The following is a 26,838-nucleotide window of genomic DNA, read 5'->3' as shown; positions in this document are numbered from 1 at the left end:
GACTGTCGAGACTCTGCCTATGTTGAAGGGTGTCTTGAAGCATGCTGGGGAAATCTTTAAGGAGCCTACGAGAGCCAGGGTGATAAACCCCAGAATAGAAAAGAAATACAAACCGGCGCCTGGAGACCCTACTTACATCAAGGGACAGTTGCCTTTGGACTCTCTTGTTGTTTCTAATGCCCGGAAGAGGGCTAATTCACAAACAAAGGGTGATGCTCCTCCCCCAGATAAGGAATCTAAGGTGTTTGAGGCATCAGGGAAAAGGGTGGCAGCTCAAGCGGCCAATATCTGGCGCATTTCAAACACACAGGCACTTCTAGCCAGGTATGACAGGGCACATTACGACACACTTGAGACCCTGTTACAGCACCTGCCTGATGAATACAAAGAGGCAGCTGAGATGCTCATCCAAGAAGGGAAGCTCATATCAAATGCTTCTATTAAATGTGCACTAGACGAGGCTGACACCGCGGCCAGAGCTATTCACACTAGTGTCATGCTGAGACGACATGCCTGGCTCAGAATCTCTGGGTTCAAGCCAGAAATACAGACCACCATTCTCAATCGGACCGTAAACCCTGATCATCTATAAGGCCCAGAGGTGGACACCACCTTGGAGAAAATCAAAAAGGACACAAACTGCTAAGTCCATGGGGGCTCTACAGTCCCAGCAGTTCCGTGGTGGTTCTTTTCGTCGCTCAAGCACTAGAGGTGTTTCCAGGGGCCAGCTCTACCAAACCACACAGTACTATATAGGCGGCACGCAGACCACATACACCAAACAGAGTCTAGGTGGATATTGTGGAAACGGTGCCAAAGGCAGAGGTCGTGGAAACAACAACTCCAGATTCTCCGCCACTAACAAACAGTGACGCCTTGTCACTGCCCCCCGACCACGCAACACCTGTCGGGGGGGAGACTTCAACAGTTCCTGCCAGTCTGGAAGTCCATCACCACAGACAGGTGGGTCACACAGCTTATACAGTACGGTTATTGTCTGGAGTTAATATCCACTCCTCCCAACATACCCCCAAGACACCGTCCTATGTCTGCCGAGCATTTGCACTTATTGCAGCAGGAGGTCCTCGTCATGCTGCAAAAAGGGGCAATCGAGCTCGTGCCTGTGAAAGAAAGAGGCACAGGAGTTTACTCACTGTACTTCTTGATACCAAAAAAAGACGGGTCCCTCAGACCCATACTAGACTTCAGTCCCCTCAATCAGTACATTCTATCGGAGCACTTTCACAAGCTGACCCTGCAGCAAGTCCTACCGTTGCTCAGTCAGGGGGATTTTCTCGCAACTTTAGACCTAAAGGATGCGTATTTTCACATTCCGCTGCACCTGTCCCACTGTGCAGGGACTATGGACACCACAGCAAAGGAAGATGCACATCAATGTTCTAGAACTGATGGCTATCTTCATGGCAATGAAAGCTATCTAAGTACTTCTGTGCAACAAGGTCGTGTTGATCCGGACGGACAACATGACGGCCATGTACTACATTCAGAAACGGGGAGGAACACACTCTCCACAGTTGTCTCATCTGGCTCAGAGCATGTGGAAGTGGGCCATTCAGAGAAACATCTTCTTCATGGCAGAACACCTCCCAGGCAAGGACAATCAGATGGCGGACCTGCTCAGCAGGTACAGCCACCAGATGCACGAGTGGGAGATAAATCCATCAGTACTCCACCCGTACTTCCTAAGGTGGGGGTCATCCAGAGATAGACCTGTTTGCCACAAAGGAAAACGCAAAATGCCCAAGCTTTGCCGCCAGGTTCCCACAGTCGCAGGGCAATGCGATATGGATGAACTGGTCAGGCAAATTTGCGTACGCTTTTCCTCCAGCACCTCTAATACCGCTGGTGGCACGCAAGCTGAAGCAGCACTCGATGACTCTCATCCTGGTTGCTCCTACGTGGGCTGCCAACCATGGGACACCACGTTTCTGGAACTATCCGTGGTACCGCATCAGAAGCTCCATCTCACACCCAGCCTTCTGACGCAGAGCCATGGCGACATTCAGCATCCAGATCCGCAACAGCTCAACCTGGCGATCTGGCTCCTGAGGTCTTAGAGTTTGGCTACCTCAACTTACCTCCTGACTGTATGGACATCATCCGGGAGGCAAAGCCCACCACCAGAGCATGCTATGCGGCGAAATGGAAGCGGTTTGTCATTTATTGTGCAGTCCACAACATTAACCCGCTGGATGCATTTTTCAGAACATCATTTGTTATCTCTTACATCTGTACAAATGTAATCTGGCCTAGGCTTCCATTCGTACACATCTATCCGCAATGGCTGCTTATCTCCAAAACAGCACCTCTCACTTTTCAGGGTGCCTGCCAATAAAGCCTTTCTGGAAGGACTCAAAAGAGTCATTCCTCCGCGGACGCCACCACCTCCTGAGTGGAACCTAAATGTGGTCCTCACCAGGCTGATGGGTCCCCCTTTCAAACCACTGCATTCCTGCGAGATTATGGTCTTGACATGGAAAGTGGCTTTCCTTATAGCGATTACGTCGCTACGACGAGTTGGTGAACTCCAGGCACTAACTATCCAAGAGCATTTATTCAAATTCATTCCAACAGGGTGGTGCTTCGCACTAACCCTAAATTCCTTCTTAAGGTAGTTTCTCAGTTCCATATCAACCAGACTATAGAACTACCTGTGTTCTTCCAAAATCCAGAGTCACTTGCGGAGAGGATGCTCCACACACTTGACGTCAAGAGGGCCCTAATGTACTACATTGATAGGACCAAAGATTTTCGGAAGACTAAACTATTTGTGGCCTTAGCGCCACAACACAAAGGCAACCCCATTTCCAAGGCTGGTATAGCCAGGTGGATCGTTAAATGTATTCAGATCTGCTATCAGAAAGCCAAGCGCACTCTCACCATTCCACCGCGGGCCCACTCCACCCGAAAGTTGGGGGCCTCCATGGCTTTCCTTGGAAATATTCCTTTGGAAGACATATGTAGAGCAGCCACATGGTCTACCACACACACATTTACAAAACATTACTGTGTTGATGTGCACTCCAAACAGCAGGCAGCTGTAGGGCAGGCTGTTCTAAAAACACTTTTCCAAACTGCTGCAGCTGGCACAGGCGGCTGCCGCTAATGGAGGGACTGCTATGTATTGTATGCACAGATATGAATTCAGCAGCCCACATGCCTCAAACCGAATATTCTACTTACCAGTATGCATCTGTTCTTGGCATGTAGGGCTGCTGACATTCAGATCGCCCGCCCTCCTCCCCGGCGCCTGTAGCGGCTGCAGCATTCACACATACTTCTAGCATGGTCATCATTCACATAGTTTCACTCCATCTTGGCCACAATGGCTAAAAACAATCTGAGGATGGAGTCGATGCCCATGCGCACTGTAGTCCAGGGGAGGAGCCACCTATCTCGTGATACTTCAAAGACTCTTCCAGGACAACAATGTGCGATCATCTGGACCCAACACTAGGCGGGGATCTATGCACAGATATGAAGGTCAGCAGCCCTACATGCCAAGAACAGATGCATACTGGTAAGTAGCATATTCAACATCATAATTGACCACTGGTAAAACTTTTATACTACTACAAAGATTTGCAAAGCAATTCAAGACCTGGCAGAAAGGAAAGCTCGGTGGATTGATAGACTACCATTGGAGTTCTACAAAGCATTTATTGATATATTAGCCCCAGACCTGCAGCAAAAGTATGAAGAACCAAATGGAAAAAGGAGAACTTCCCCATAGAGTGATTGAATCTCTCAATGTTTCTAGACTCAAGGCAGGGACGGGCAGTGCTCCTCATACAGCCAGCTATCGCCAATTAACCCGGATGCTAAGACACTAGTGAAGGTGCTACCTATCCTGCTGATGCCATAAGTGAGTTGCATTGTCACAAGTTTCACCTGGTTTTATTCCTGAATAGTCCAAAGCATCTAACCTGCGATTCCTATTCAGATTCATTCATCATATACTCCATAAATTTAACTGCGAGAGCTGCACTTATTTACATGGAAAAAGCATTCGACTCCTAAGAGTACATGCTTGAAATACTAGGGTGACAAGGTTTAGCGAAAAGTTAATTCAATGGAAAGCCCTTCTCTATCGAACCCCAAAATCTAGAGTCCAGATGGGGATCCTTGTAACCAGAGGCATCCGGCAAGGATACCTGTTGTCACCAATGCTTTCGCAGTTGCACTGCACCCACTGGCTTGTATTTTGAAGGAATATCCCCAATAAAAGGGCAGAACAGTGGTAGATGAGTGCGGATATCATTGTATGGAGCTCACCAATTACTGCATGTCGGAACTAGATGAAAGGATGTAAACTAAGGGAAGCCGAGCAAAAGTTGTTGAGCTAAAGATCCTGTGAGACTGCCTCTGCGCCGAAAACATCGAATGAAGGAAAGCCAAAACAGATGGAGCCCCAAGGGTCTCGACACAAAACCATAATAGTGGATGCCCCTTGTAGCTAGGCATGGAAGAATGAATAGGATGGGGAAAGGAATTTACAGATGTCAAAGGCGGTGCTCAAAGAAAAGACCGCCAACCACAATCCACGCCGAAGAGAGGGCACTTGAAGTAGAGCAGAAAAAAAGACGCCTCCGTCTAAATGGTGGAGGTCCTTCGAGACTAAAGGTTTCAAAGCATCCCCTTCTAACTTGATCCATCAAAATCTCTGAGGAAAGCCTAGCTGGAAGGAGACAGAGCAGGTTAAACTTGAACCTCCCACCACACTAGAGTCACAAGAAGAGCCAGAGATGTTGTTCAAGGAACAAGATCTGGAAGACCAGGGAATATTTCAGGACATGGCCAGCACCAGCAACCAGTGGCAAGACCTCCACTCTGGCTCACCAAGGAAGGAGTGAAGTCATTCCCTTCTATGACATCGGCATGTAGAATTCAGTGGTGAAAAGAGTGGCGGAAAGTTATAAGATCCATCTGGAAGTAGAGGCACAGACTTGCTTTCTTAACTCGCTAAGCTTCTGATGCTGCCCAGCATTTTAGATGGGGGGGAAAACCGACATTCAGGAAACAGCAGTCTGAAAGGCTGTAATCCAGAGTGGCGAGAAGTAGAAACTCTTCCAAGGACCCACTGTACATCTGAGGAAATGCAATTGCAGGCTCAATCCTCATGGCCATAGGAAGAAAGAGGACAAATGGAAAAAGGAGCAGCGACACAGTATAGAATAGGTAACTTCACCTCCCACCTGAATTGATGTGCTCACCAGTACTGTGAAGATATGGGAGAGTTAATAAAGCACCTCCCAGAGCAATCCTCCAGGACAGGCACCCATGCTCGTGGATGAGGGAAAGACTATTGCCAGCACATGCTTGAAGTCTGCCTGCTGGCTGGATCTGCGGTGTAGAGTACATATTGTCACAGGTACAACACTGAGGAGACATGCCAAGCATTGAGTGTCTGGTGTTAAGAGTGCAGTAAAGGCAAACATCAACGCCCCCTTCATCGGCAAACAAGTGTCTGGCTCAGCGGTGCATGACCTGCTGCAACGCTTCAAAATTATATTGACCAGGCAAAAGCCATGGGGGTGCTACAGTTCTAAGTTCACCAACTGACCGAGGCCTCCCCAAGAGGACACCAACTGGAAGGGATATTTCTAGAGCGCACTTCCACAGGCACTCTTAACACGCAGGGCAGCAGCAGACAACCTGAGGCACCTACAATTAACCCAGGGGATAGGGCAATGGTGAGAGGCCAACCCTCTAGCTGAGTACTTTCATCAAACAAATGGCTCCGCTTACTAGCTGTCCTTCCACAAAGCACCTGTAGGAAACAGAATGGGGGTATGCCTACTGCGTGGAGAATGGTAATGTCAAATAAATAAATCTTTAAAATTTTCCAAGACCGTTATTGCATAGAACTTACAAAGATACTGCTAGGCTCAGACCTAAGAAAAAAATCACACTCCAAGAAAGAAAGGTGATGCCTTCAATGAGATGTGCTGAAATCCTTAGAAATATCGGCAATAGAGAGAGTGCTCTTGGCAGAGATTATGCAGAGAAATTACTCTGCATACTTTCTAGTTCACAAGCGGGACACTTTTTAGACCAATTCTGGGCCATCTCTCCTTAAATTCATAAAGACACAAATACATAATCATCCCATGGCTGCTAGAATTACCACATGGCAACTATAGACCTATAGGACACTTATTGGCACATCCCTGTGAACCACAAATGGTACCTGCAATTCGTAGTCAACAAAAACCACTAGCCATTCGGGTAATCCTCCTATGGGATCATGTCCACACCCTGACTGTTTACAAGATGTCTAACCACAGTTGCTGCATCCCCAAGAAAGAATGGAATACATGTTTACCCCTACCTACACGGCTGACTGGTCAAGGCAAGCTTGTTCTCCCAGTGCTAGAGAAGCAGTAGGACTGTCATGGATTCCCTTCACAGACTGGGCTTCATGATAAAACTAGAATAGGCATCAACTCAGCCGGAGAGAGAAAAGCTTTGTCTATTGGCAAGATTCAACACATTGGAGGGGAGTGCCTTTCCACCCTCAAGAAGATTTAGGTATTCACAGAATAGGCTCACCGCTACTGCAAGGCTCTTCCTCAGACAGTGAACACTGAGGGGGAAGGGTTGAACACTGTGGAGGGGGGGAGAGTAACACTGGTGGTGGGGGGTGATGAGGGACATGATAGTGCATCTCACTAATTCTCTCATGCAAAACTACATGAGAAATCCAATCAGGACTGGTTCCAAAATCAGTGTTCACAGGCAACAAGGGGTTAGGAAGATCTAGTGGTTCTAATACCTAAGATACAAGAAGAGACGACATGATGGAACATGGACAACATAACAGTGGGCAGGACTTTCATACAACCAACTCAAACGGGGACCGTCACTATGGAGGTGTTCCATTCTGGATTGGTAATGCACATGGAAGAGCTTGACGTCAAAGGATTATGGAAAGTGGAAGAAGTGATCCAACACTCAAATGTCCTCCAGGTTAAAACTGTATTCCTGCCCGTAAAGGCTTTCCAAACGAAAGTTGGGGAAAAGTCATGCAACACAACCAACTTTTGTTTAACTGAACAAACCAAGAGGGACAAGGTTGCATGTGCTGTCAAAACTAGCCCAGGAGATTTGTAGATGGGCTAATCGGAGAATAACCTTACTCTTAATACACCTGCCATGCATAGAAAACGGGATAGACAGATTGAGCAGGCTAGCATCCTTATTGCACAAATGGGAGCTAAGCAAATAAGTCCTTCAAAAGGTTTTTCAACAGTGGGGCATTCCAGAGCTCAACCTGTTGGCAACCCCAGAAAATGCAAAAATGTGAATACTTTGCATCTAATTATCCACACGATTGCTCCCTAGAAAATGCCCTATTGATAGACTGGTCACAAATGACCCTGCTCTTAATTGCCTCACTCTGGGCAAGACAAATGCCTCTCAGACCTAGTGGAGATGAAGCAAGTAAACGTAAAAAGACTAACATCAACACACAACCTACACTCCATGCAGGGAGGTAAGGTCCAGCACCCAGAAAACACCATCTTTAGTCTAGTGGCCTGACTCCTGAAGACCTAGGGCACCTGGACCCCTTTCAAAGCATTCAATGGACATCTAGCAGACCAGGTACAAGAAAATGGAGGATTAATGTCTTGGGGTGCAGAGAAAAGAAATTGTTCAGTAAAAAGACACTGGATACCACAGTACAACATACCTCACAATTTAACGTTTTTCAGGGGGCATCATTTTTCATGTATTAAATCCCACACTTGCATCAGTGTCGGTTTAATGTGCTGAGAAGTTTTTATACCAACCTTCTCAGTTTTCAGTGTCGCCATTATGGGGCTGTGCAGTTCGTAATGACACTCAGCACCATATGCTCTTAAAGGCAGCACTGCACTTCCAATGTCTAAGAATGAACTTAAACACTGTAGGGGTACAGGGCTCATGTAGCTGTACCCTTATCACTGGTATAGTTCACCCAGCTAGAGGGGTGACTGATCTTTGCCAGGGCACTGGGTTGTAGGCATAGCATAAAGGGATGTGTGCCATGTTGACTCTTCACTTTGTTCTGCACTAAAACACACAGCCCGCAGAGGCAGTGTGAGAGTGTAAGGGTACAGGGCCTCCAAGGGTGGCACAAAGAGATCTCCAGCTCTTAGAGGTCTTCCCTGATCACAGTATCTTGGGTACCTGTGGTACCATTTACCAGAGGCTGACCTGTGGCCAGAGTTGCCAAAGGGGTTTTGCTTTCACTGCAGTTTTAGTGAAAGAACATATGCCCTGATTACCTGATTAGCAGGAACCCAGGGCATACTCAGTCACAGCACATCAGCAGTTCAGCAAAAAGTGGGGGCAACCATGCAGAAAGAGTGCACCTTCTCACAGCAATAGATCTGGCTTTAAAGGAATGTTGTATGGTAATAGAATCTTTACAAACTCGCATGTAGGTTAATGACTGCCTTTCTCCCCTGTACTTCTGCCAGAGACAAATGACCTAAATTATCTAAGACAATTTGCATTCCAATGTTGTGTTTATGCTCCTGAAAGTTCAGGCTTAAGGAGCTGGATAAATAAACAAAATGTTTACAACTGTGTAAAGGGCAAGCCCTTTTTTGTGGAAGCATACAACTTCTGACCAATCAAAACATGTACTCCTAGCTACCAACATGTGAGTAGAGGCAAAGCCCCTCTCTTTTGTTTCTCAAATAATTGTCTGGCGACAGCTGCTCTGTCAGGTCAGACATGAAAAAAAAGGGGGAGAAAGACTACTAAAAACAGTATGCTAGACCTGACCACTAGTTGGAGGAATAATGCCCACTTATGATTCCAGAAAATTCTTGAAGCTGCAGATCTGCTGATAGTGGCGAGTAACCATTTTGTTATATCTAAGAATGTTCTTCAAGGACTACAGTTTCTAAGTTCATATTTAGCTACTGGTGTAGTTGATCTTCCCCTGCGTAAATGTCCTTTATTTTTTATTTCAGGAATGCATGGTGAATAAATTCAAAAAAACATCTATGCGTAAGTCACAAACCGTTCAGAATGAAGCCGCCAATAGTGTACCAAAGAACATGATGGAAGGTAAGTCATTTAAATTTAATGTGACACCTTGTGAATAATTTCATAAATTGGTAGTTATAAATTTGAGTAAACTGCCATAGTTTTCCTAGTTTTTTGGATGTCGCTATCATTTAAGCAGCCATGTTTTACCTATATTTTCAATGACCTCAGGAAAGTGCCTACCTGTATGTCCAATGCAAAAAGAACAATTGATGGACAGAATGCAGAACAATGTCACCCCAGTACACCTGGAGCACATGGTTGTGACGGACGCGTACCTCCAGGGCTGGGGAGGCCACATGGGAGAGGCTGAGATCAGAGGCCTCTGGTCTCCGGCGAAGTCCCGGCTCCACATCAACCTTTTGGAGCTGCGGGCGATCCGACTAGCACTGAAGGCATTCCTCCCCTCTGTCCGGGGGAGTGTAGTGCAGGTGTTCACGGACAACACCACCGCCATGTAGTACTGCAACAAACAGGGCGGGGTGGGGTCATGGACCCTATGCTAGGAGGCTCTCCGCCCTTTGGCAGTAGCTGGAACATCAGGGCGTGACCCTGGTGGTTCAACACCTGGCAGGTTCTCTGAATGCCAGGGCGGACTGACTCCGCCGTCTGTGCATGATGGATCACGAATGGCGTCTGAACTCAGACGTGGCGCAAGGCCTCTTTCAGCAATGGGGAGAGCCTTGGTTGGATCTATTCGCCACAGAAGAGAATGCGCAATGTCATCAGTTCTGCGCGTTGGAATTTCCAAGGCGGCACTCGCTCTGAGACGTTTTTCGTCCCGAGTGGAGTTGCGGTCAATTGTACGCCTTTCAGCCTATACCACTTCTGCCAAGAGTGCTGAAAAAGATCAGGCGCGACCGGGCCCAGGTTATCCTAGTGGCTCTGGACTGGGCACGAAGATACTGGTATCCCGAGCTATTCAGAATGTCAGTAGATTTTCTCCCCCCCCCCCCCCCCCCCCCCCCCCCCCTCCCCTTATTCGTCTGCCTCTTCGGGAGGACCTTCTGTCGCAGCAGCAGGGGGCGGTCCTCCACCCGAACCTGTCCAGTCTCCACCTACAAGCTTGGAGATTGAGCGGCGACAGTTGAAGCCATTTGACTTGCCTCCCGAAGTCTGTAATGTCATTCTGGCAGCCAGGCGTCCCTCCACAAAGTCGGTATACGCCTGCAGGTGGAACAGATTTGTGGCATGGTGCACAGCAAAGGCTGTGGATCCTCTCTCTGCCCCTCTTTCTGAGTCTCTTCTCTTCCTTCTTTCTCTTGCTCAGCAGGGCTCTGCTTTGGGCACTCTCAAGGGCTACCTTTCTGCCCTTTCTGCCTTCTTAAGGCTACCTGATCAGCCTTCTTTGTTCAAGTCCCCCATTGTCAACCGATTCTTAAAGGGCATCACTCATATGTTCCTTCCTGTTGCCTTCGTGATGCCCCAGTGGGACTTGAATCTTGTACTTACTTATCTAATGTGTGCTCCCTTTGAGCCACTCCATAACTGTCCTCTCCGTCTTCTTACCTTGAAGACTGCTTTCCTGGTTGCCATCACCTCTGCCAGGAGAGTGGGTGAGCTCCAGGCTCTCTTCTACACCTCCTTTCTTCTCTGTTCATCCGGACAAGGTTGTGTTGCGGACGAGACCTTCGTTCCTACCAAAGGTTGTCACGCCCTTCCACATTGGGCAGTCCATTACCTTGCCCACCTTCTTTCCGCCTCTGCATCCCTCGAAAGAGGAAGAGAGGTTCCACCGTCTGGACCCAAAACGTGCGCTCTCTTACTATCTGGATCGCGCACGCCAGTTCCGGGTGGATGACCAACTCTTTGTTGGTTACGTGGGCGCTAAGAAGGCGGTGCACAAGCGGACCATCTTGCGGTGGATCATCTTGTGTATCCAGGCGTGTTACTCCTTGGCGAAGAAGGAACCTCCCTGTGGGTTTACGGGCTCATTCTACTCTGGCCACAGTGACTAAAACTGCCCTGGTCCGAGGAGTACCCTTACAGGATATTTGCCAGGCCGCTACGTGGGCCTCGCTGCACACGTTTGCAAGACATTATTGCCTGGACAGCCAAGTCCGGAGGGATGGCTTCTTTGGCCGTTCCGTCCTCCAGGACTTTCTGGTGTGATTATTCGTTCGCAGACCCACCACCGGGGTTGGTATTGCTGGATTATCTATTCTAAGGTAAGGTATCTATCACTAACGTGTCTCTTTCAGATGCAGAAGTTACTACTTGTGTAACAATATATCTGTAAGAGACATTAGTTAGTGATAGATTCCTTACCGACCCACCCATCCTCCCCGTTCTGCGAACTGATATCTAGGGTTAAGGTCATCCCCTTTCAGGGCCTTAGTTTCATGGCACCAGTGTTGGTTCTATCATGGCTCTGCGTATCTGGCGCGGAAAAGCTGTGTATCAGAACTGACGTCAGCGCGCACGGGCGGCGTCTAAGTGTTCCCGACAACGTCATTCCGGCGCTAACAACGCCGATGACGGACGCGTAGCCGCGGACGACGCCTGCTGGCGTGCAGGGGTATTGCTACGCAAAAATTTCCGGATCCAGTCTGACGCCTGGGGATATTCTAAGGTAAGGAATCTATCACTAACTAATGTCTCTTACAGATATATCGTTACACAAGTAGTAACTTGTGCGTCGCTTCAGTACGCATTGGCCCTTGCCTGTCCCGGGTACTTGACCCACCCACTTGAGTGAGTTACCTATTTTTATTGGAAGACCTGGGGAGAATGCTGGATGGTAGGAAAATTGTGCTATTTCTGACACCAGAATATTATGACCGTAATGCAAGGAAAATGCGCGACTATAGTCACACTTTGAGGTTTGCACGGCATTGTGAGTAAAAACTTGTTGGGATCCATGAGAGGCACACCACCCAGCACTCCCTTTTTTTTTTTCTTTTCTTCTATACAGAAATATCTAAAGTTGATACAATTTCCCTAGAGACAGGCTACACCTTAGCAAAGAAAGACAGATGAGATCAATATGACTTTCCTATCCATCTGTTCCTCAAGTACACACAAACTCGTTGGATTTGGCATGAGAGTGAGTGAAAGTTTCAAAATGTAGATTTTATTAACGAGATTTCACAAAAAGGAAATGCACTGTTAATAATAAGGTTAAAAACCTGAACCAATGACTCACAGCTTGTGAGCTGTAAAGCCACGACAAGGCACCAATCTCTTTACAGGCCATTCACACACCTGTCACACTTGACGCAATCTTTCCCACCACCAGCTGCGGCTTCAGCACATTACAATACTCACATCCACAAACAATGTGGAGACAATGTACATACATCCTGGCAGAGACAGAAAAGACCACTATTACTCCAAACTGAACAATTCCTTGAGTACTCACACATACTGGTTGGATTTGGCATGAGGGTGAGTGAAGGTTCAGAGCGTAAAATTCTAATAACAAGAGATTTCACTAAATGAAAATGCACTGTTAATATTTAAAAGGTTAAAAACATGAACCAGTGGCTCGCAGCTCATGAGCTGTAAAGCCACTGCAAGGCACCAACCTCTTTACAGGCCATTCACACTCCTTTCACACTCCTTTCACACTCCTTTCATACATGACGCACAAGACCATTTACACGCCTACCGCGGGCCCGGCACATTATAACATTCAAGGGCCCATCACTTTCATATGCCCACATGACTGACACAGCAATCACATTGGATAGTGGTTGACAGAGTCTGCAGTGGCGTTTGACTAACAGAGTGTGTAATGACCACCAGCAAGTCACTACTCGCACACTGCCAGACAAATGCCAGCCCACGCACCCCGCCAGCCAAGCACCAGCCAACCCACACCACCAGCCCATGCATACCACCCACCAAGTGCCAGGCCACACACACACTGCCAGCCAAGCGCAAGCCCACGCACACCACCAGCCAAGCGACAGCCCACACACACACTCTTGCACCTCTGGCCACAAATCAGACCCTGGAAAATGGTACCACAGGTACCCAGGGCATTGTGACCAGAGAAGGCCTCCAAGGGCTGCAGTACTGATTGTGTCCCCCCCCCCCCCCCCCCCACCTCCCCGCCCTCCCATAGAGGTCCTGTATCCTTACACACGCGCACACGTTGCAGGCTGCGTGTCTTGGTGCAGAAGAAAGCGAAGAGTCGACATGGCACACATCCCTGTGTGCCATGCCTACAACCCACTGTCCTGGCGTACATCAGTCGCCCCTCTAGCTGGGTGCCCTATGCCAGTGGTGTGGGCACAGGTGCACGAGCCCTGTGCCCCTACAGTATCCAGGGCCATTCCTGGGCACTGTAAGTGCAGTGATGCCATTAAGTGTATATGGTGCTGGGAGCTTGTCATTACAAACTCCACAGGACCATAATGGCTACACTGAAGACTGACAAGTTTGATATCAAACTTCTCAGCAAATTAAACCCACACTGATGAAAGTGTGGGATTTAATGTACAATTCACTACAGAGGGCATGTTAGAGATGCCCCCTGAAATCTAACCTACAATACACGTCTTATCTGAGAGCTGCCTCACAGCAGACCTGTTGCTGGACCCCTGGGTAGAGAGCCATCCGCTCTCCTGGTCCTGCAACAATGCACGTACTGGGCGAGGTTTATGGTCTCCTCCCCAAGGATGGGCAGGGGAAGCTTCGAAGGCATGCCTTTGTGAGCTTCTCCAGGCCACTTGCTGTACCCCGCAACTGGCCCCCACCAGTTCTGACCCCCACTCTGGCGGGAAGATCTTAGTGAGGAAAGGGGATGTGCCAGCCTGTACCAACTCCACCCTTCAGGTGGGAGAGGCGAGGTGAAGCAACTCCAGGCTCCAGCCATCTTGAGGATGGGGACCCCTGCCCAATCAGAGATAGGCTCCTGCCCCCCTCCCAAAGGAGAGGAGCAGGATAGGGGGTGGACTCACCCCAGGGCAGGGACCCATTGGTCCCTGCCCTCATCCCAAGTCTTAGAGGGTCGAGGCATGTGGGCTGCTGAATTCATATCTGTGCATAGATCGCCGCCTAGTGTTGGGTCCGGATGATTGCACATTGTTGTCCTGGAAGAGTCTTCAAAGTATCACGAGATAGTTGGCTCCTCCCCTGGACTACAGTGAGCATGGGCATCCACTCCATCCTCGGATAGTTTTTTTCCGCCATTGGGTTCGGATGCATATTTGTTAACTCAAGTTCGGAATCGATTTAAACAAACAAAAAAAAAAAAAACCTTTCCTTTTGGCCAAAAGGCCTTTAGTATATCGTCGGTATTGTTTTGCGATCGGTGCCCAGTTCTGTTCCAGCTCAGTTCCCGAGCCGGGCATCCAGAGGAGCCGCATGGCTTTTCGGCACTGAAGGCCCGGTCGACGCCAGAGGCCTTATCGACGAACCATCATGGAACGGAACCTGTTCAAGAGATGTCCCATGTGCAACTCAAAATATCCTCATGTTGACGTCCACCCGGTGGGCAACAAGTGCCTGTCGCCGGATCACGATGAAGCCAGCTGTTTGGCTTATTCTCGTTTCCGCTCCAAGAAGACGATTCGACTTTGACGCGCAGCGCACACGGAGGCCCAGCAGACGGCACCTGACCCGGTGAACATTTTTTATGCCGAGGAGGATGAGGCAGTCTAGCAGGAAGTTTGAGAGAACCTCTCTGATCCTGCATCGGAGATCGACTCCAGTTACGACGCTGATATTGAGATGGTCGATAATGAAGACGTCGTCGACAAGGTAGGAGACTACGATGGGGCCTTTGGGGCCGTGGAAGATAGCTCGAGCAAAGAGCTAGGCCCGACAGTTGGTACGGGGGCCGAGACCAAGACATTTCATGAGACTCAGGTCGAGAGATCGCCACATGGCCTTACCCAAGATCGTACGCTTGGTTCTACAGCCTCGCCTCAAGGCCCGGCTTCAGACATTTCTAACGAGCCATTGGTCGATCGATCGAAAGAGAAAGCGTCGGTGTCTACGCAACCGAAAGCACTGGAAGCAAAATCGAAACCAAAAGTGCTTATTGCTTTGGTCGGCTCTAAGTCCTCGGACTACCGGCACCGACAAAGCAAAAAGGTGTTATCGACCCGGTGAGGTCGCTAAAGGGTGTTGAGCCGAAGACTGGGACAGCGAAAAAACTGGTCAAGGACGTCGACCTGAGAAAATCGGCGCCGAAGGCCGGCGACAAAGACAAAGGACTCGGAGCGCAGAAGGTTCTCGATCCTACGCGTCGACCTGACAAGGCTAAGAGCGGTACGAACCTTGAGTCCAGGCCTCCTTTTCGAAGCAGGTGTCGGAATCGCTGAAATGCATTAAGGAGAAGGCTTCGACTGTCGGACCGAAGGATACTCCACCGACCAAGCCTGCCAGTAAACCTCAAAAATCGTCGGGCCCATCCAGTTCACTCTGCAGTCGAAAGTGGTACCTAAGGCCTTCGCCCCTAAGACGGCTGTCGAAGCGTCCAAGAAGGTGCCCACGGGGCTTAAGCCCACCACTGCGGAAGTAGTCACAAAGCATCGACAGCCTCCGCTTGAAGAGCAGTCGGAACAATTCATCGATGCAGACACGGGTAGACTTTCAATTTACAAACAAAAGATCGCCCCGGAACAGCCTATGGAGTCATTTAAAATTCCATTGAAAAAGGATTCGACTAAATCACCCCTTCTTGTTGAACCTATATCACCACATGGCCAAGACACTGCTCCTATCTCGCCCACTTACTCTGATGTGGAGACAGGGGAAGGTGACAATGAGGAGTACAATTATACTATAGACACTGATCCTGAAGATCACAATGAACCCTGGGCAGACGCTGCTGACCCAGGAGATCCACACACTGCCCCAGACAGTCATGTGTATGCTGTAAAAACCTCGCTGTAGGAAGGTGGATACCCGACTATGGTTGCCCCCAACTTTTTTGCCTGGTGTTTTGCTGGTTTTTCGACCTAGTTGACCTGGGGCCCTGCCAATCAGGACCCCAGGCCTAATGCTCTCTCTCTAAAATGGATTCCCTGTACCTTAGGTGCATTTCCAATTGGTACTGGGCCCCCTTATCAGACCCTGTAACTCAGGGCATAGGTGTACCAGGGCCTACCAGGGGCTGAAGCATGTATTAAGTCACCCCTGGCTGGCCATCTAAAACTGACTCAACTGGCTGCACGACAGCTGGGGCAAGGTGGTGCTTTAGATATAGTATACCTATATCTAACCCTAAAATGGACACACAGATTCCTATCAGTCACTCCTATGGCAGGCTTGACAATCCTGGAGGCAGAGTGCTTGGAATTGTGTGAGATGGTGCTCTGGCATGAGCTGAGCCCGTTTGCAGCTTGCGGAACCAAGTCCTAATAGCTGTTCCATGATAACGCATACCATATACTCTTAAGTGCGGAATTGTGTGAGATGGTGCTCTGGCATGAGCTGAGCCCGTTTGCAGCTTGCGGAACCAAGTCCTAATAGCTGTTCCATGATAACGCATACCATATACTCTTAAGTGCATTATAATCCTCGCGGTTAAATGCTATCTTCGGCATCGCTTTATCAAAACATGTTGAGTAAGGTGTCATACGAATTGGAATACTAACCCCTCGCCAATTCTGGCGACGGGGTTAGCATTCCACCCTTCTATAGGGACACGACATGTATGTAACTGTGAACCCCGGTTAAAAGTTAAACGAAGCCTCAGCTCCACAAAATGGATGCTGCCACCACAGACACGAGTCTGACCCCCTGCAGCTGGGAGTCCTTCCAGCGAGGGGAGCTTGGACAAAGGGTTTCCTGTCAGGGGCGGTGCTAGCACCATCCCAGACAGGGTTTTGTGTATCCTGGGTAGGCAGGGCTTTACAGGAAGGTGACTGCAAGTGGCACCCCGGTGCTCACTACGCATCTGCCGGCTAGAACCAGTTCCAGGGGCACACCAACCCCTGGCCTGGGGAAAGTCCGGCATGGGAGAGGGGTGTAACCACCCCCCTTCCTGTTCCCACCCCTAGGGCAGGACCTAGTCGCGTACCCACCCCTTTCTTAAGGATAAAGGCAGGAGCGGGGACCCTTCCAACTTAGATCATCTTTGAATCAAGAAACTACTTTCTACGAAAGGAACTCTCGACATCTTCTCAAGATTTCGCCCTTGTGGCTAAGGAGTAGTCACCCTGCATCCGCAGGCACATCTAAGAACTCTGCGGTTCGCTGCACGTCCTTCCTCCGGAATCCGACTGACCAGCTCGACGAGACCCGGCTTCCCTGGCACCTCTGACCTCTACCTACCTCTACAGCTAAGCTGAGAACCGTAGGTGCGACGAGACCTCGAGGGACCGGCCATCATCAGAACTGCGCGACTTCTATCCAGCACGACCGCCGAGGGATCCTCTGGTGAGTGCTTTGGGGTCCGAGAAGCCCCGACTCTGAGCAGCTCCAGCACCGAAGTCCAGCCCCCCAGCATCCACGAGATCTGCGTGGGGCCCTTCTGCTTTTTGCTGCTCACCGCGTTGTCTGGCTACTAGCCCGCTGGCTTGTGGCCTTACCGACGACGACCGACGACATCCCCACTGCTAGTCTGGTTGCTCACGACTGGCCCTTGCTCCCTTCCAAAAGAGGAGCACCCCGGACCCTCCTGGTCCACTCCAGACGCCATTTTAGGTCCACCGCGTGGGCTTGAATTTGCCAAGACTTGTTGCCCCAATCCTGGGTCCAGCAACGTCGACAGCATCAACCATCGTGGGACAGCTCGCACCTCCATCCTGGTCGCCGACAACGCCTCCTGGTCCGTGAGACTGCAGAGCCCATCGTCGCCCACTCACCTGGTGGAGGTGACTACCATCCGGTGCCATCCTGGTGCCCATCTGATCACTGGCTAGTGATTCAGGACTTGGTCCGCTCTGCTTACAGGTGTCTTCCATCTTCGATCCAGGCTTGGATCCACCGAGCAATCTTCACTGGTCGCCTGCCAGCAACTCCTTCTTTCAGGCTCCTGGTTCGTCAACGAGGATTCCCGACGTCTTTTCAGACCTATGCAGCCGCAGCCCCTGGGCTAGGTAACTTCGGCATTTCGGTGCTCCAGCATAGCCTCACTATCCAAGGGTCCATATCCACTGTAGTTTTCAACCTACCTTATCGGGTTCGCCCGAGAACACTAACTTTGCTTTTACTAGCCTCCATAGACTTTGTCCCGCATCCCGCGTGAGAGTGCACACTCTGCACCTGAGTCCCCTAGGCCTCCTACTAGTAATCTGAAGGTTCAGTAGCGTAGTCCTAGCGATTCCAAAGTCTATTGGTCCAATACTTACCTGCTAGTAATTTCGCATTCCACTTTCATAGTATATGGTTTTTCGTGCCCCTCGGGCATTTGTGTAAATTGTGCAACTTAAAGTATTTTCGTAAGTTTTGTTGTGTGCTTAGTACCCTGTCCTCATAAAGAGTACAGGGCTGTTGTGATCTAAATAAATACACTGTTTATTTTCATAACACTTGTGTGGTGTCCTTTCACTTGGTGTTCAAGGGGTATATGTGATTGTAGAACAGCTGGCTCAACACGCCCTCTAGAGTTTAGCCCGAAGACTGCTCTTGTCCATGCTACTAGGATAGCTGGTCTATCGGTTGACTTACAACCAATCACCATAAGGGTTGTTTGGACTGATACATAGTGATCACTAGAATAGTAAACACTGAATATCAGGCCAACTTCTCACATTGGTGAGCAGCGGTTGGGATTTGAGCTTGCTGTTGTTTTGCCACACGTATCCTAAAAATATCTTTGTGAAAGATCACATGTTGAGGTACATATAACTTAGCTTAGAATACTCGGAGTTCTACTGAACCAGCTGTTGTAGTTTAACAAGGCTTAGCACACCTTGACTACAACTCTTAACAAGGGATCAGTAGGCAAACAAATAGTGTAGGTAGGTGCATCACTTACACCACACTAGAAGCATGTCTAACCTCGGAGAGTCTTCAGAGACCCCTCTTGTGGTTGTGGACCCTCCACAGGTCCCTTCCAGATATGCTGCTCTTAGCTTCCAGGAGATGAGACAAGTGTGTACCTCCAGGAAACTAAAACGGGGTTCAAACCCTACCATTCCTTTTCTGATTGGTCTCTTAGAGACTTATGATGCTAGGAGGGCTGCTAACACAAATCCTTCTCCTCCAGATGGGAATATGCCCCCCTTACAGGGTCCCTTTGATAACCATGACCACTCTCTCCAGGAGGCAGATGATGCTGAGGAGGAGGATGAAGATGAGTTATCAGGGGAGGAGGCAGACAAAGGTCAGGTAGAAGTCAGTAGACTCTCTAGGACCAACTTAAGTAGGCATGAGAATGGATTTGGGGGACCCCCAGGGCCATTCTCAGGCAGACTTAACATTGGGAGTGGACGAGTTAGTTCTCTTCCAGGGGATCCTCATCAATAGTCATAAGCATTAGAATATTCCCGCCCATGCGCGGGACCCCGGAAACAATATATTATATGCCCTATATATATATATATATATATATATATATATATATATATATATATATATATATATATATATTCACTGAAAAAACCATAGGTTATAGACCATATATAGTTAGGGATTAGCATTTAAAAAACCTTATTTTATTTGCACAAAACCATTGAAATTCCATATATAGTTAGTTGCACTAACTATATATCGCGGACCCGCAATCCACTGCTAATGATGTCACATATTACATCATTCATGACATGGTCAGTGACATCACTGATGACATCACTGATGACATCTCAAATGACATCACTGATGACATCACTGATGACAACACCCAGTGACTGTATGTTTCTGTAAAGTTAAAATATGTCTTACATATTGAAGAATGAGTGGATGTATAAGTGTCTGGATGAAGGATTTAGTAGGTGCATGACTGACTGTATGAGAGAATGATTAAATGTGTCTCACTGAGTGTATGGGTTAGTGATTAAAGTGTCTTAATTTGGCAATCATTATTTATGTTGTTCTGTAAACTGCTGCATGTTTAAATCAGTAGCTATATCAGTAACTATATGGGTTATTGAATGGTTGCCCAAGTATTTGTATGGGAGACTGAGTATGTGTGTGGGTGGCTGGGAGGTGTATAACTCTGTGCATAGATGTGTGAGCAGTTGATTCCCTAGGTGTATGGGTTCAAAAGTGCATGTAGAAACAGCTGTATGGACAGTTGACTGTGTGCGTGAGTATATTGGTGAGTGAATGGATATCTCAGTGCTACATGTCAAAGTAAGTACATATGTAAAACACACTCCATGTGAGAGTTGACATATATAAATAACTGAACATAAGAGCCAGTGAATGTGTGAGTGGCTGTATGAATCATTGTGAACTTGTATCAAGGATTGTATAAGAGTAAATATGTGTTACTATATGTTTGAATAAGTAAGGTGTGTATAACTGTATAGTTGAGGAAATGGAGATGTGATTGATTCTTTGCATGACTGACTAGGTGTGTGAGTAACTCCATGGATGTGTGACAGTCTGTGAGTGCCTGTTTACACTGAGTGTATCTAAGGTTATATTAGAGTCTGAAGATGTATTATCACATAAATGATATCATCAGTGATGTAATCAGTAATGTCAAATGAGATGTCAGTGATGTCATCAGTGATGTCATTTGAGATGTCATCAGTGATGTCATCAGTGATGTCATTTGAGATGTCATCAGTGATGTCATCAGTGATGTCACTGACCATGTCATGAATGATGTAATATGTGACATCATTAGCAGTGGATTGCGGGTCCGCGATATATAGTTAGTGCAACTAACTATATATGGAATTTCAATGGTTTTGTGCAAATAAAATAAGGTTTTTTAAATGCTAATCCCTAACTATATATGGTCTATAACCTATGGTTTTTTCAGTGAATTTTCAAGGTTTTGTAAATGCAAATTCCTAACTATATATGGTCTATAACCTATGGTTTTTTCTGTGAATTTCATTGGTTTTTTAAAAGCTAATATCTATAGCTGTAAAATATATTCTTTATTAAGTGACGTATCACGTAGCCCGTGAGACGCCTCATGATGCATCGCATAACCGTGACGTATCGTCTCTGCAGCGCAAACCAAACCCAAAACGTAAGCGCGCCAGAACACGCTTAAAGATATATATATATTTTTTTAACCTTAATTAGACAAAATCCACACGTGCACATATCACAAACGTTCAAAAAACACAATATGTCGGACTCCCGTTACGCTGCCGGTTAGCTGCCCGGTTAACGTACAAGGAAGCACCTTTACCGCGAAAAATCGCAATTTTTTTTTCTTTTGCCCCGCAGGGAACTTTAATAGCCCCCTCATCAATCCTAGGGGTTCAGGAGGGGTCTGCCTTACCCCTTTCATTCATTTACACCTTTTTTTTTCCACCTCTTGTCTCTCGATCCTACCGAGAGACAAGATGGCGGCCGCTCTGGACTGTTTACAATGTTGACAGCCAATCAGCTACTCCTCAGGATTTTTTTTTTTTTGGGCCCAGCGTGGTTTTATAATATCCCCCTCATCAATCCTATGGGGTCAGAAGGGGTCTACCTTGCCCTCTTTCCTTCATTTCCCCCTTTGTTTTGGTCTCCTCTTGTCTCTTGATCCTACCGAGAGACAAGATGGCGGCCGCTCCGGACTGTTTACAATGTTGACATCCAATCAGCTACTCCTCAGACTCCCGTTACACTGCCGGTTAGCTTCCCGGTTAGCTGCCCAGTTAGCTGCCCGGTTCGCTTACCAAGACGCGTCTCTACGGCGAAAAAATCGGATTTTTTTTTTTTTTTTTTTTGGGCCCGGCGTGGCTCTATAATATCCCCCTCATCAATCCTAGGGGGTCAGGAGGGGTCTACCTTGCCCCCTTTCCTTCATTTCCCCCTTTGTTTTGGCCTCCTCTTGTCTCGATCCTACCGAGAGACAAGATGGCGGCCGCACCGGACTGTTTAGAATGTTGACAGACACCGGAGAGCCAATCAGCTTCGCTTTGCAAAGTTCCGATACGCGAAAGGTTCGCTAACCGGATAGCTGCCCGGAGCGCTGTTACAGATATATATCTTGATTTAAACGTTAATTTCTCAAAATCCACTGAAGCACATATATTGAGACCTAGCAAAGGCACATCGGGCTAACAGTCCCTACAATTTTGCCAAGTTTCGTGGAAATCCATTCAGCCGTTCGGGCTAAAAGTGAGTCCAACCGCCCTATGGAAATTAACATGGGAAAAACGCGTTTTGGGACCCCCCTTTTTTCTCGGCCCCCCCTTGACGAACCCCCCCCCAAATTTTCAGGAGCTGCTCAGAAACAAAATGTGCCATTTTCCTGAAAATTTCAGCCGATTCCGTCCACAAACGCCAAAGTTATTAGACATAGAATTTTCAAAAGTCCCATAGGAAAAAAATCCTAACTATATATACCTACTGGCTATCGCCAGTAGGTAATATATATATATATATATATATATATATATATATATATATATATATATATATATATATATATATATATATATATATATATATATATATATATATATACACACACACACACAATTGCAGCCAAATAAAATAGTAGAGCTGGAATATGCTGTGAAGAATTTCCACCATACATGTGTATTTGAATTAAAAACATGAGCACCAACACCAATGCTTGTTTAGAAACTGTTTTAATGCTTAGAAAACAGTAGAAATTCTTATAACACACTGTAAGCATATAGAGCTCCCAGGCTGCATTGCAAATACCCAGTCTAAAAAGACTGAAAAGCTAACTTGTAGCTGTATGTACTAAAACTGACGCCGTGCCTTTAAGGCACCTCTGCCCCTAGCTTCCCATCATGCCTCAGGGATTACAGTTAGGTCAGTTGTTCTTTCCGGCTCCTTCAGGAAGGACCCTGGATACACAGCTCCACGCTTTTCTGCCTTTTTCAGTCAGAAAATCTTCTAAAGAACAATTTTTTGATTTACTTTGACTTTTAACAACAGTGTCAAGTAAATAACTGCTTAGCAGTCGATTTTTTTTTGTGAGGTTTTCCTGTCGGGATGCCCACACTATTTGATAAATGCCCTTCTTGTGGCCACAAGAAGGCAAAATCAGACTCTCATGAGGTCTGTATTTTATGCTTGCCAGAGGATCATGATCCTAAAGACTGTTCACATTGTAGAAACCTGTCTGAGAGGACTCTTAAAGACAGAGAAAGGAACAGGCTCTATGGTCTGGCCCAGAGATCCATCAGGGGAAGACCTACTGAGAGGAAGAGTTCAAAGAGACCCAGAACTCCCTCCAAAGGCAAGTCAGAGCGTCCATCAACCTCAGATCTGATGGACAGTTCTAGAGAACTCAGTCGACGTCGGGACCGGCGTCGATGAAGAAATCGTCGTCGAAAAGAAGTTCACAGACGACGAAGAAAGCTCCGCCGTCGTCAACTAGGCGACGATCGGCGTGGAAAAGCCACGAGGTCACCGTCGACGAGAAGATCGGCGTCAAGACATAAGTCAACTCCGCCGTCGTCAACCAGGCGACGATCGGCGTCGAGAGACAGATCACACTCGCCGTCGTCTCAACGTCGACAGGCTTCTAGGAGTGTGACACCTCCGCCGACGTCTCCACGGAGGCGCTCGGCGTCGAGGAGCAAGAGCCCCCTCAGACGCTCGCCGTCGAGGAAGAGATCATCGTCGTCGGCGCTCGACGTCGAGGATATCTGATCCGTCGCCACGTGTCCGGTTGACGTCTAGGGCATCGTCGCCGGCAGACAAACGTCGGTCGACGGCGAGACCTCCGTCGACGGCAGGGCAACGCCGTTCGACGTCGAGACCTCCGTCGAAGGCAGGGCAACGCCGTTCGACGTCGAGGGAGAAGACTCCGTCGTCTGCTCAACGTCGACGTCTAGGGACCACAGGTCAACGTCGAGGCGTTCGACGTCGAAAGTTATCACTCCGTCGACGCCGCAGAGGCGTTCGACGTCGAGGGAAAGACTTTTGAGACGTCCTCCAACACCGGTGAGACTAAGATCTCCTTCAGTGCCTTCGACCGTTCTAGTGACGCAATCTGCTTCTCACATTCCTCCTTAAGTACCTCTGGCTCATCGAGGTCCTCTTCTAGGAGTAGGAGTCCGTTGCCCCAGCGACGGTATGTCACACAGACGAGACTCTAGCCAAGATGGTATGGTCCGTTGAGTCAGTGGAAGGATTCTGGAGCGACGGAGAGGCTACGAAGATATGTAAGCCCACACTACAGGTCACCTCTTCAGAGGCTGGTAGAAGAGGCAGACAGAGTCCTACCAGGCACCGATCACGCTCTCGGAAGAGGAGAGCGGAAAGGTCGTATACCCCCAGGGTCTCCCGATCACCACGGAGGGAGCAACCCAGTTCTCCTCGAGGGGAAGAACGACCGAGAAGATCACCAGTGAGGAAGGAGAGGTCGCATACCCCCAGGGTCTCCCGATCACCACGGAGGGAGCAACCCAAATCTCGAACACCGAGAAGGGAGGAACGGGCGGAGAGATCGAGATCTCCCCGAAGGGAGCATCAGAGAAAATCACGTTCTCCTCGAGGGGAAGCACGACCGAGAAGATCACCAGTGAGGAAGGAGAAATCTCATCACAGGAGAAGGAGAACTCCATCATCCTCTTTTTCATCTTCATCTAGATCTTCTAAAGGGGATTACTCTCCAACGCTGGTAGACAGCCCTCGCTCCAGAGCTTCCCCGATTGACGACGTCAACACTTATCTGGACGTCTTACAAAGGGGGGCTCACAAACTAAATATAGAGATGGCTTTTCCAGAGGTGTCCACTACTGTGATTTTTGAGACCCTTCGCCACAAATCATATACCCGGCCTTTACTCCCATTGTTTCCAGGGATAATGGATCCAATCAAAGAGGTTTTCCTCACGCCAGCAACGATCAAGGCAGTACCGGCACGTATCCAGAAGAAATATAGGCCGGCCGAGTCGGATCCTATCTTTGTTAAGGGAGAGCCTGCGGCGGACTCGGTCATTGTAGCCTCAGCTAAAAAGAATCACACTGTCGCTCCTTCTTCTTCGGTCCCGCCGGACAAAGACAGCAAGACGCAAGATTCTTGGGGACGCAGGGTATGCAGCACAGCAGCTTCATCCCTGAAAGTCTCTAGTGCATCTTCTGGGAAGGTACAATAGAGCCCTATGGGACTCCATGGAACGATTCAAGGAGAAATTGCCCAAGGAGGACCAGAAGGACTTTGAGGAGACAGTGACAGAGGGCTGTTTGGTGGCAAACCAGATGATTAGTTCATCGGCAGATAACGCCCTACTAGCAGGACATGCCTACTCACATGGGGTATGTGCGAGGAGATCCTCTTGGCTGCGTTTAACTGGACTCAAACCAGATGCCCAGCAGCGCATCCTCAATCTACCTTTTTCCGGATCTTCACTCTTCGGGGAGCATGCCGATCAGGAAATGACCCGTATGAAGACAGACACAGTGAAGGCGGTTGGTCTGGAGAAAAAGAAAGAACCGTTCAAACGACGCTTCAAGACCAACAAGAACCGGGGAGGTCAACAGAGGGTTCAAACCCCTCAATGGTCTCAAAGCAAGCCCCAAGGAAAGCCGCAATACAGAGGAGGAAAATCGGGCAGAGGCGAACATCATCAGTCCTCTACCACGCCTAGAGGAGGCAAGGCCTGAGCAGTGGCTTCCTCTGGCGCCGTTACCCACTCCAGTGGGAGGAAGTGCTTCGCAACACCTGGCAGAGTGGGTCAGCATCACAAAAGATCGGTGGGTGCTGAATATACTGCTCAATGGATATGCGCTACGTTTCCGGAAGAGACCACAACCGATTCCTCCAAAAAAGACTCGCTCGTACCATCTAAAACTCCTCAAAAGGGAGGTGAGCGTCCTCTTAAAGAAAAACTCAATCGAAGAGGTACCCCCATCCCAAAGGGGGAGAGAAGTGTATTCAAGATATATTCTAGTCCCCAAAAGAGACCAAGAGGACAAGTTCAGACCGATTTTGGATCTTCGAATCCTCAACAAGGTGGTGGTCAAAGAGAAGTTTCGCATGTTGGCACTTCACCAAATATGTCCTCTTCTACAAATTGGAGATTGGATGTGTTCGGTGGATTTACAAGACGCGTACTTCCACATTCCTATTACACCAGGTCATCGAAAGTACTTGAGGTTCCTGGTAGGGAACAAGCATTACCAGTACAAAGTGCTTCCCTTCAGTCTCAAATCCGCACCAAGGGTCTTCACCAAATGCATGGCAGTGGTAGCGGCGTGTCTTCACAAAAGAGGTCTCTTTGTGTACCCATATCTAGACGACTGGCTCTTGAAGAGTCCGTCCCCTCGTCAAGCCACCAAAGACTCACCTGTGTCTCCAACAACTGCACAGGCTCGGCCTCCACGTGAACACAGAAAAGTCGGTCCTGCATCCCACGCAAAATATCCACTATCTGGGAGCAGTTCTGGACACAAATTTAGGAAGAGCGTTGCCTTCGCAGGAGAGACTATCTTCCATGGGGCAGAAATGCAAAAAGTTGCTTCAGTTTCCTCGTCCAAAGGTGCGAGAAGTAGCATCTCTACTGGGCTCCATGGCGTCCTGCATCTTCCTAATACCGAACGCCAGGTTGAGGATGCGGCCTCTACAAGAGTCTGTGGAAGATCAGTGGGACCAAGCGACAGGAGATTGGGAGGATCGAATCAACCTGTCTCAAGCAGCATTGACCTCCATACAGTGGTGGACTCGCCCTCGGAATGTCCTGCAGGGAGTCCCTTTTCAGCAACCTCTTCCTTCGCTGTCTGTGGTAACGGACGCATCTCTAGAAGGCTGGGGTGCTCATATGGGTCATCT

At 48.4% G+C, this 26,838-nt stretch overlaps 1 protein-coding gene across 2 annotated transcripts in view; it reads left to right on the top strand.

Moving 5' to 3' along the window:
• LOC147747490 (DBIRD complex subunit ZNF326-like) overlaps positions 1-26,838 on the top strand; it is a 190,267-nt gene that overhangs the window by 65,572 nt on the left and 97,857 nt on the right. For both annotated transcript variants that reach the window (XM_086953956.1, XM_086953955.1), the window contains exon 7: positions 8,988-9,084. In XM_086953956.1, coding sequence (XP_086810082.1) covers positions 8,988-9,084 — 97 coding nt within the window. The remainder of the gene's footprint in view (positions 1-8,987; positions 9,085-26,838) is intronic.

Source organism: Lissotriton vulgaris, chromosome 1_1 (assembly GCF_964263255.1).
Source record: "Lissotriton vulgaris chromosome 1_1, aLisVul1.2, whole genome shotgun sequence".
In the NCBI taxonomy this organism is placed as follows: Eukaryota; Metazoa; Chordata; class Amphibia; order Caudata; family Salamandridae; genus Lissotriton; species Lissotriton vulgaris.
The sequence above is the reverse complement of the archived record's forward strand: the minus strand, read 5'-3'. Positions and strand labels throughout refer to the sequence as shown.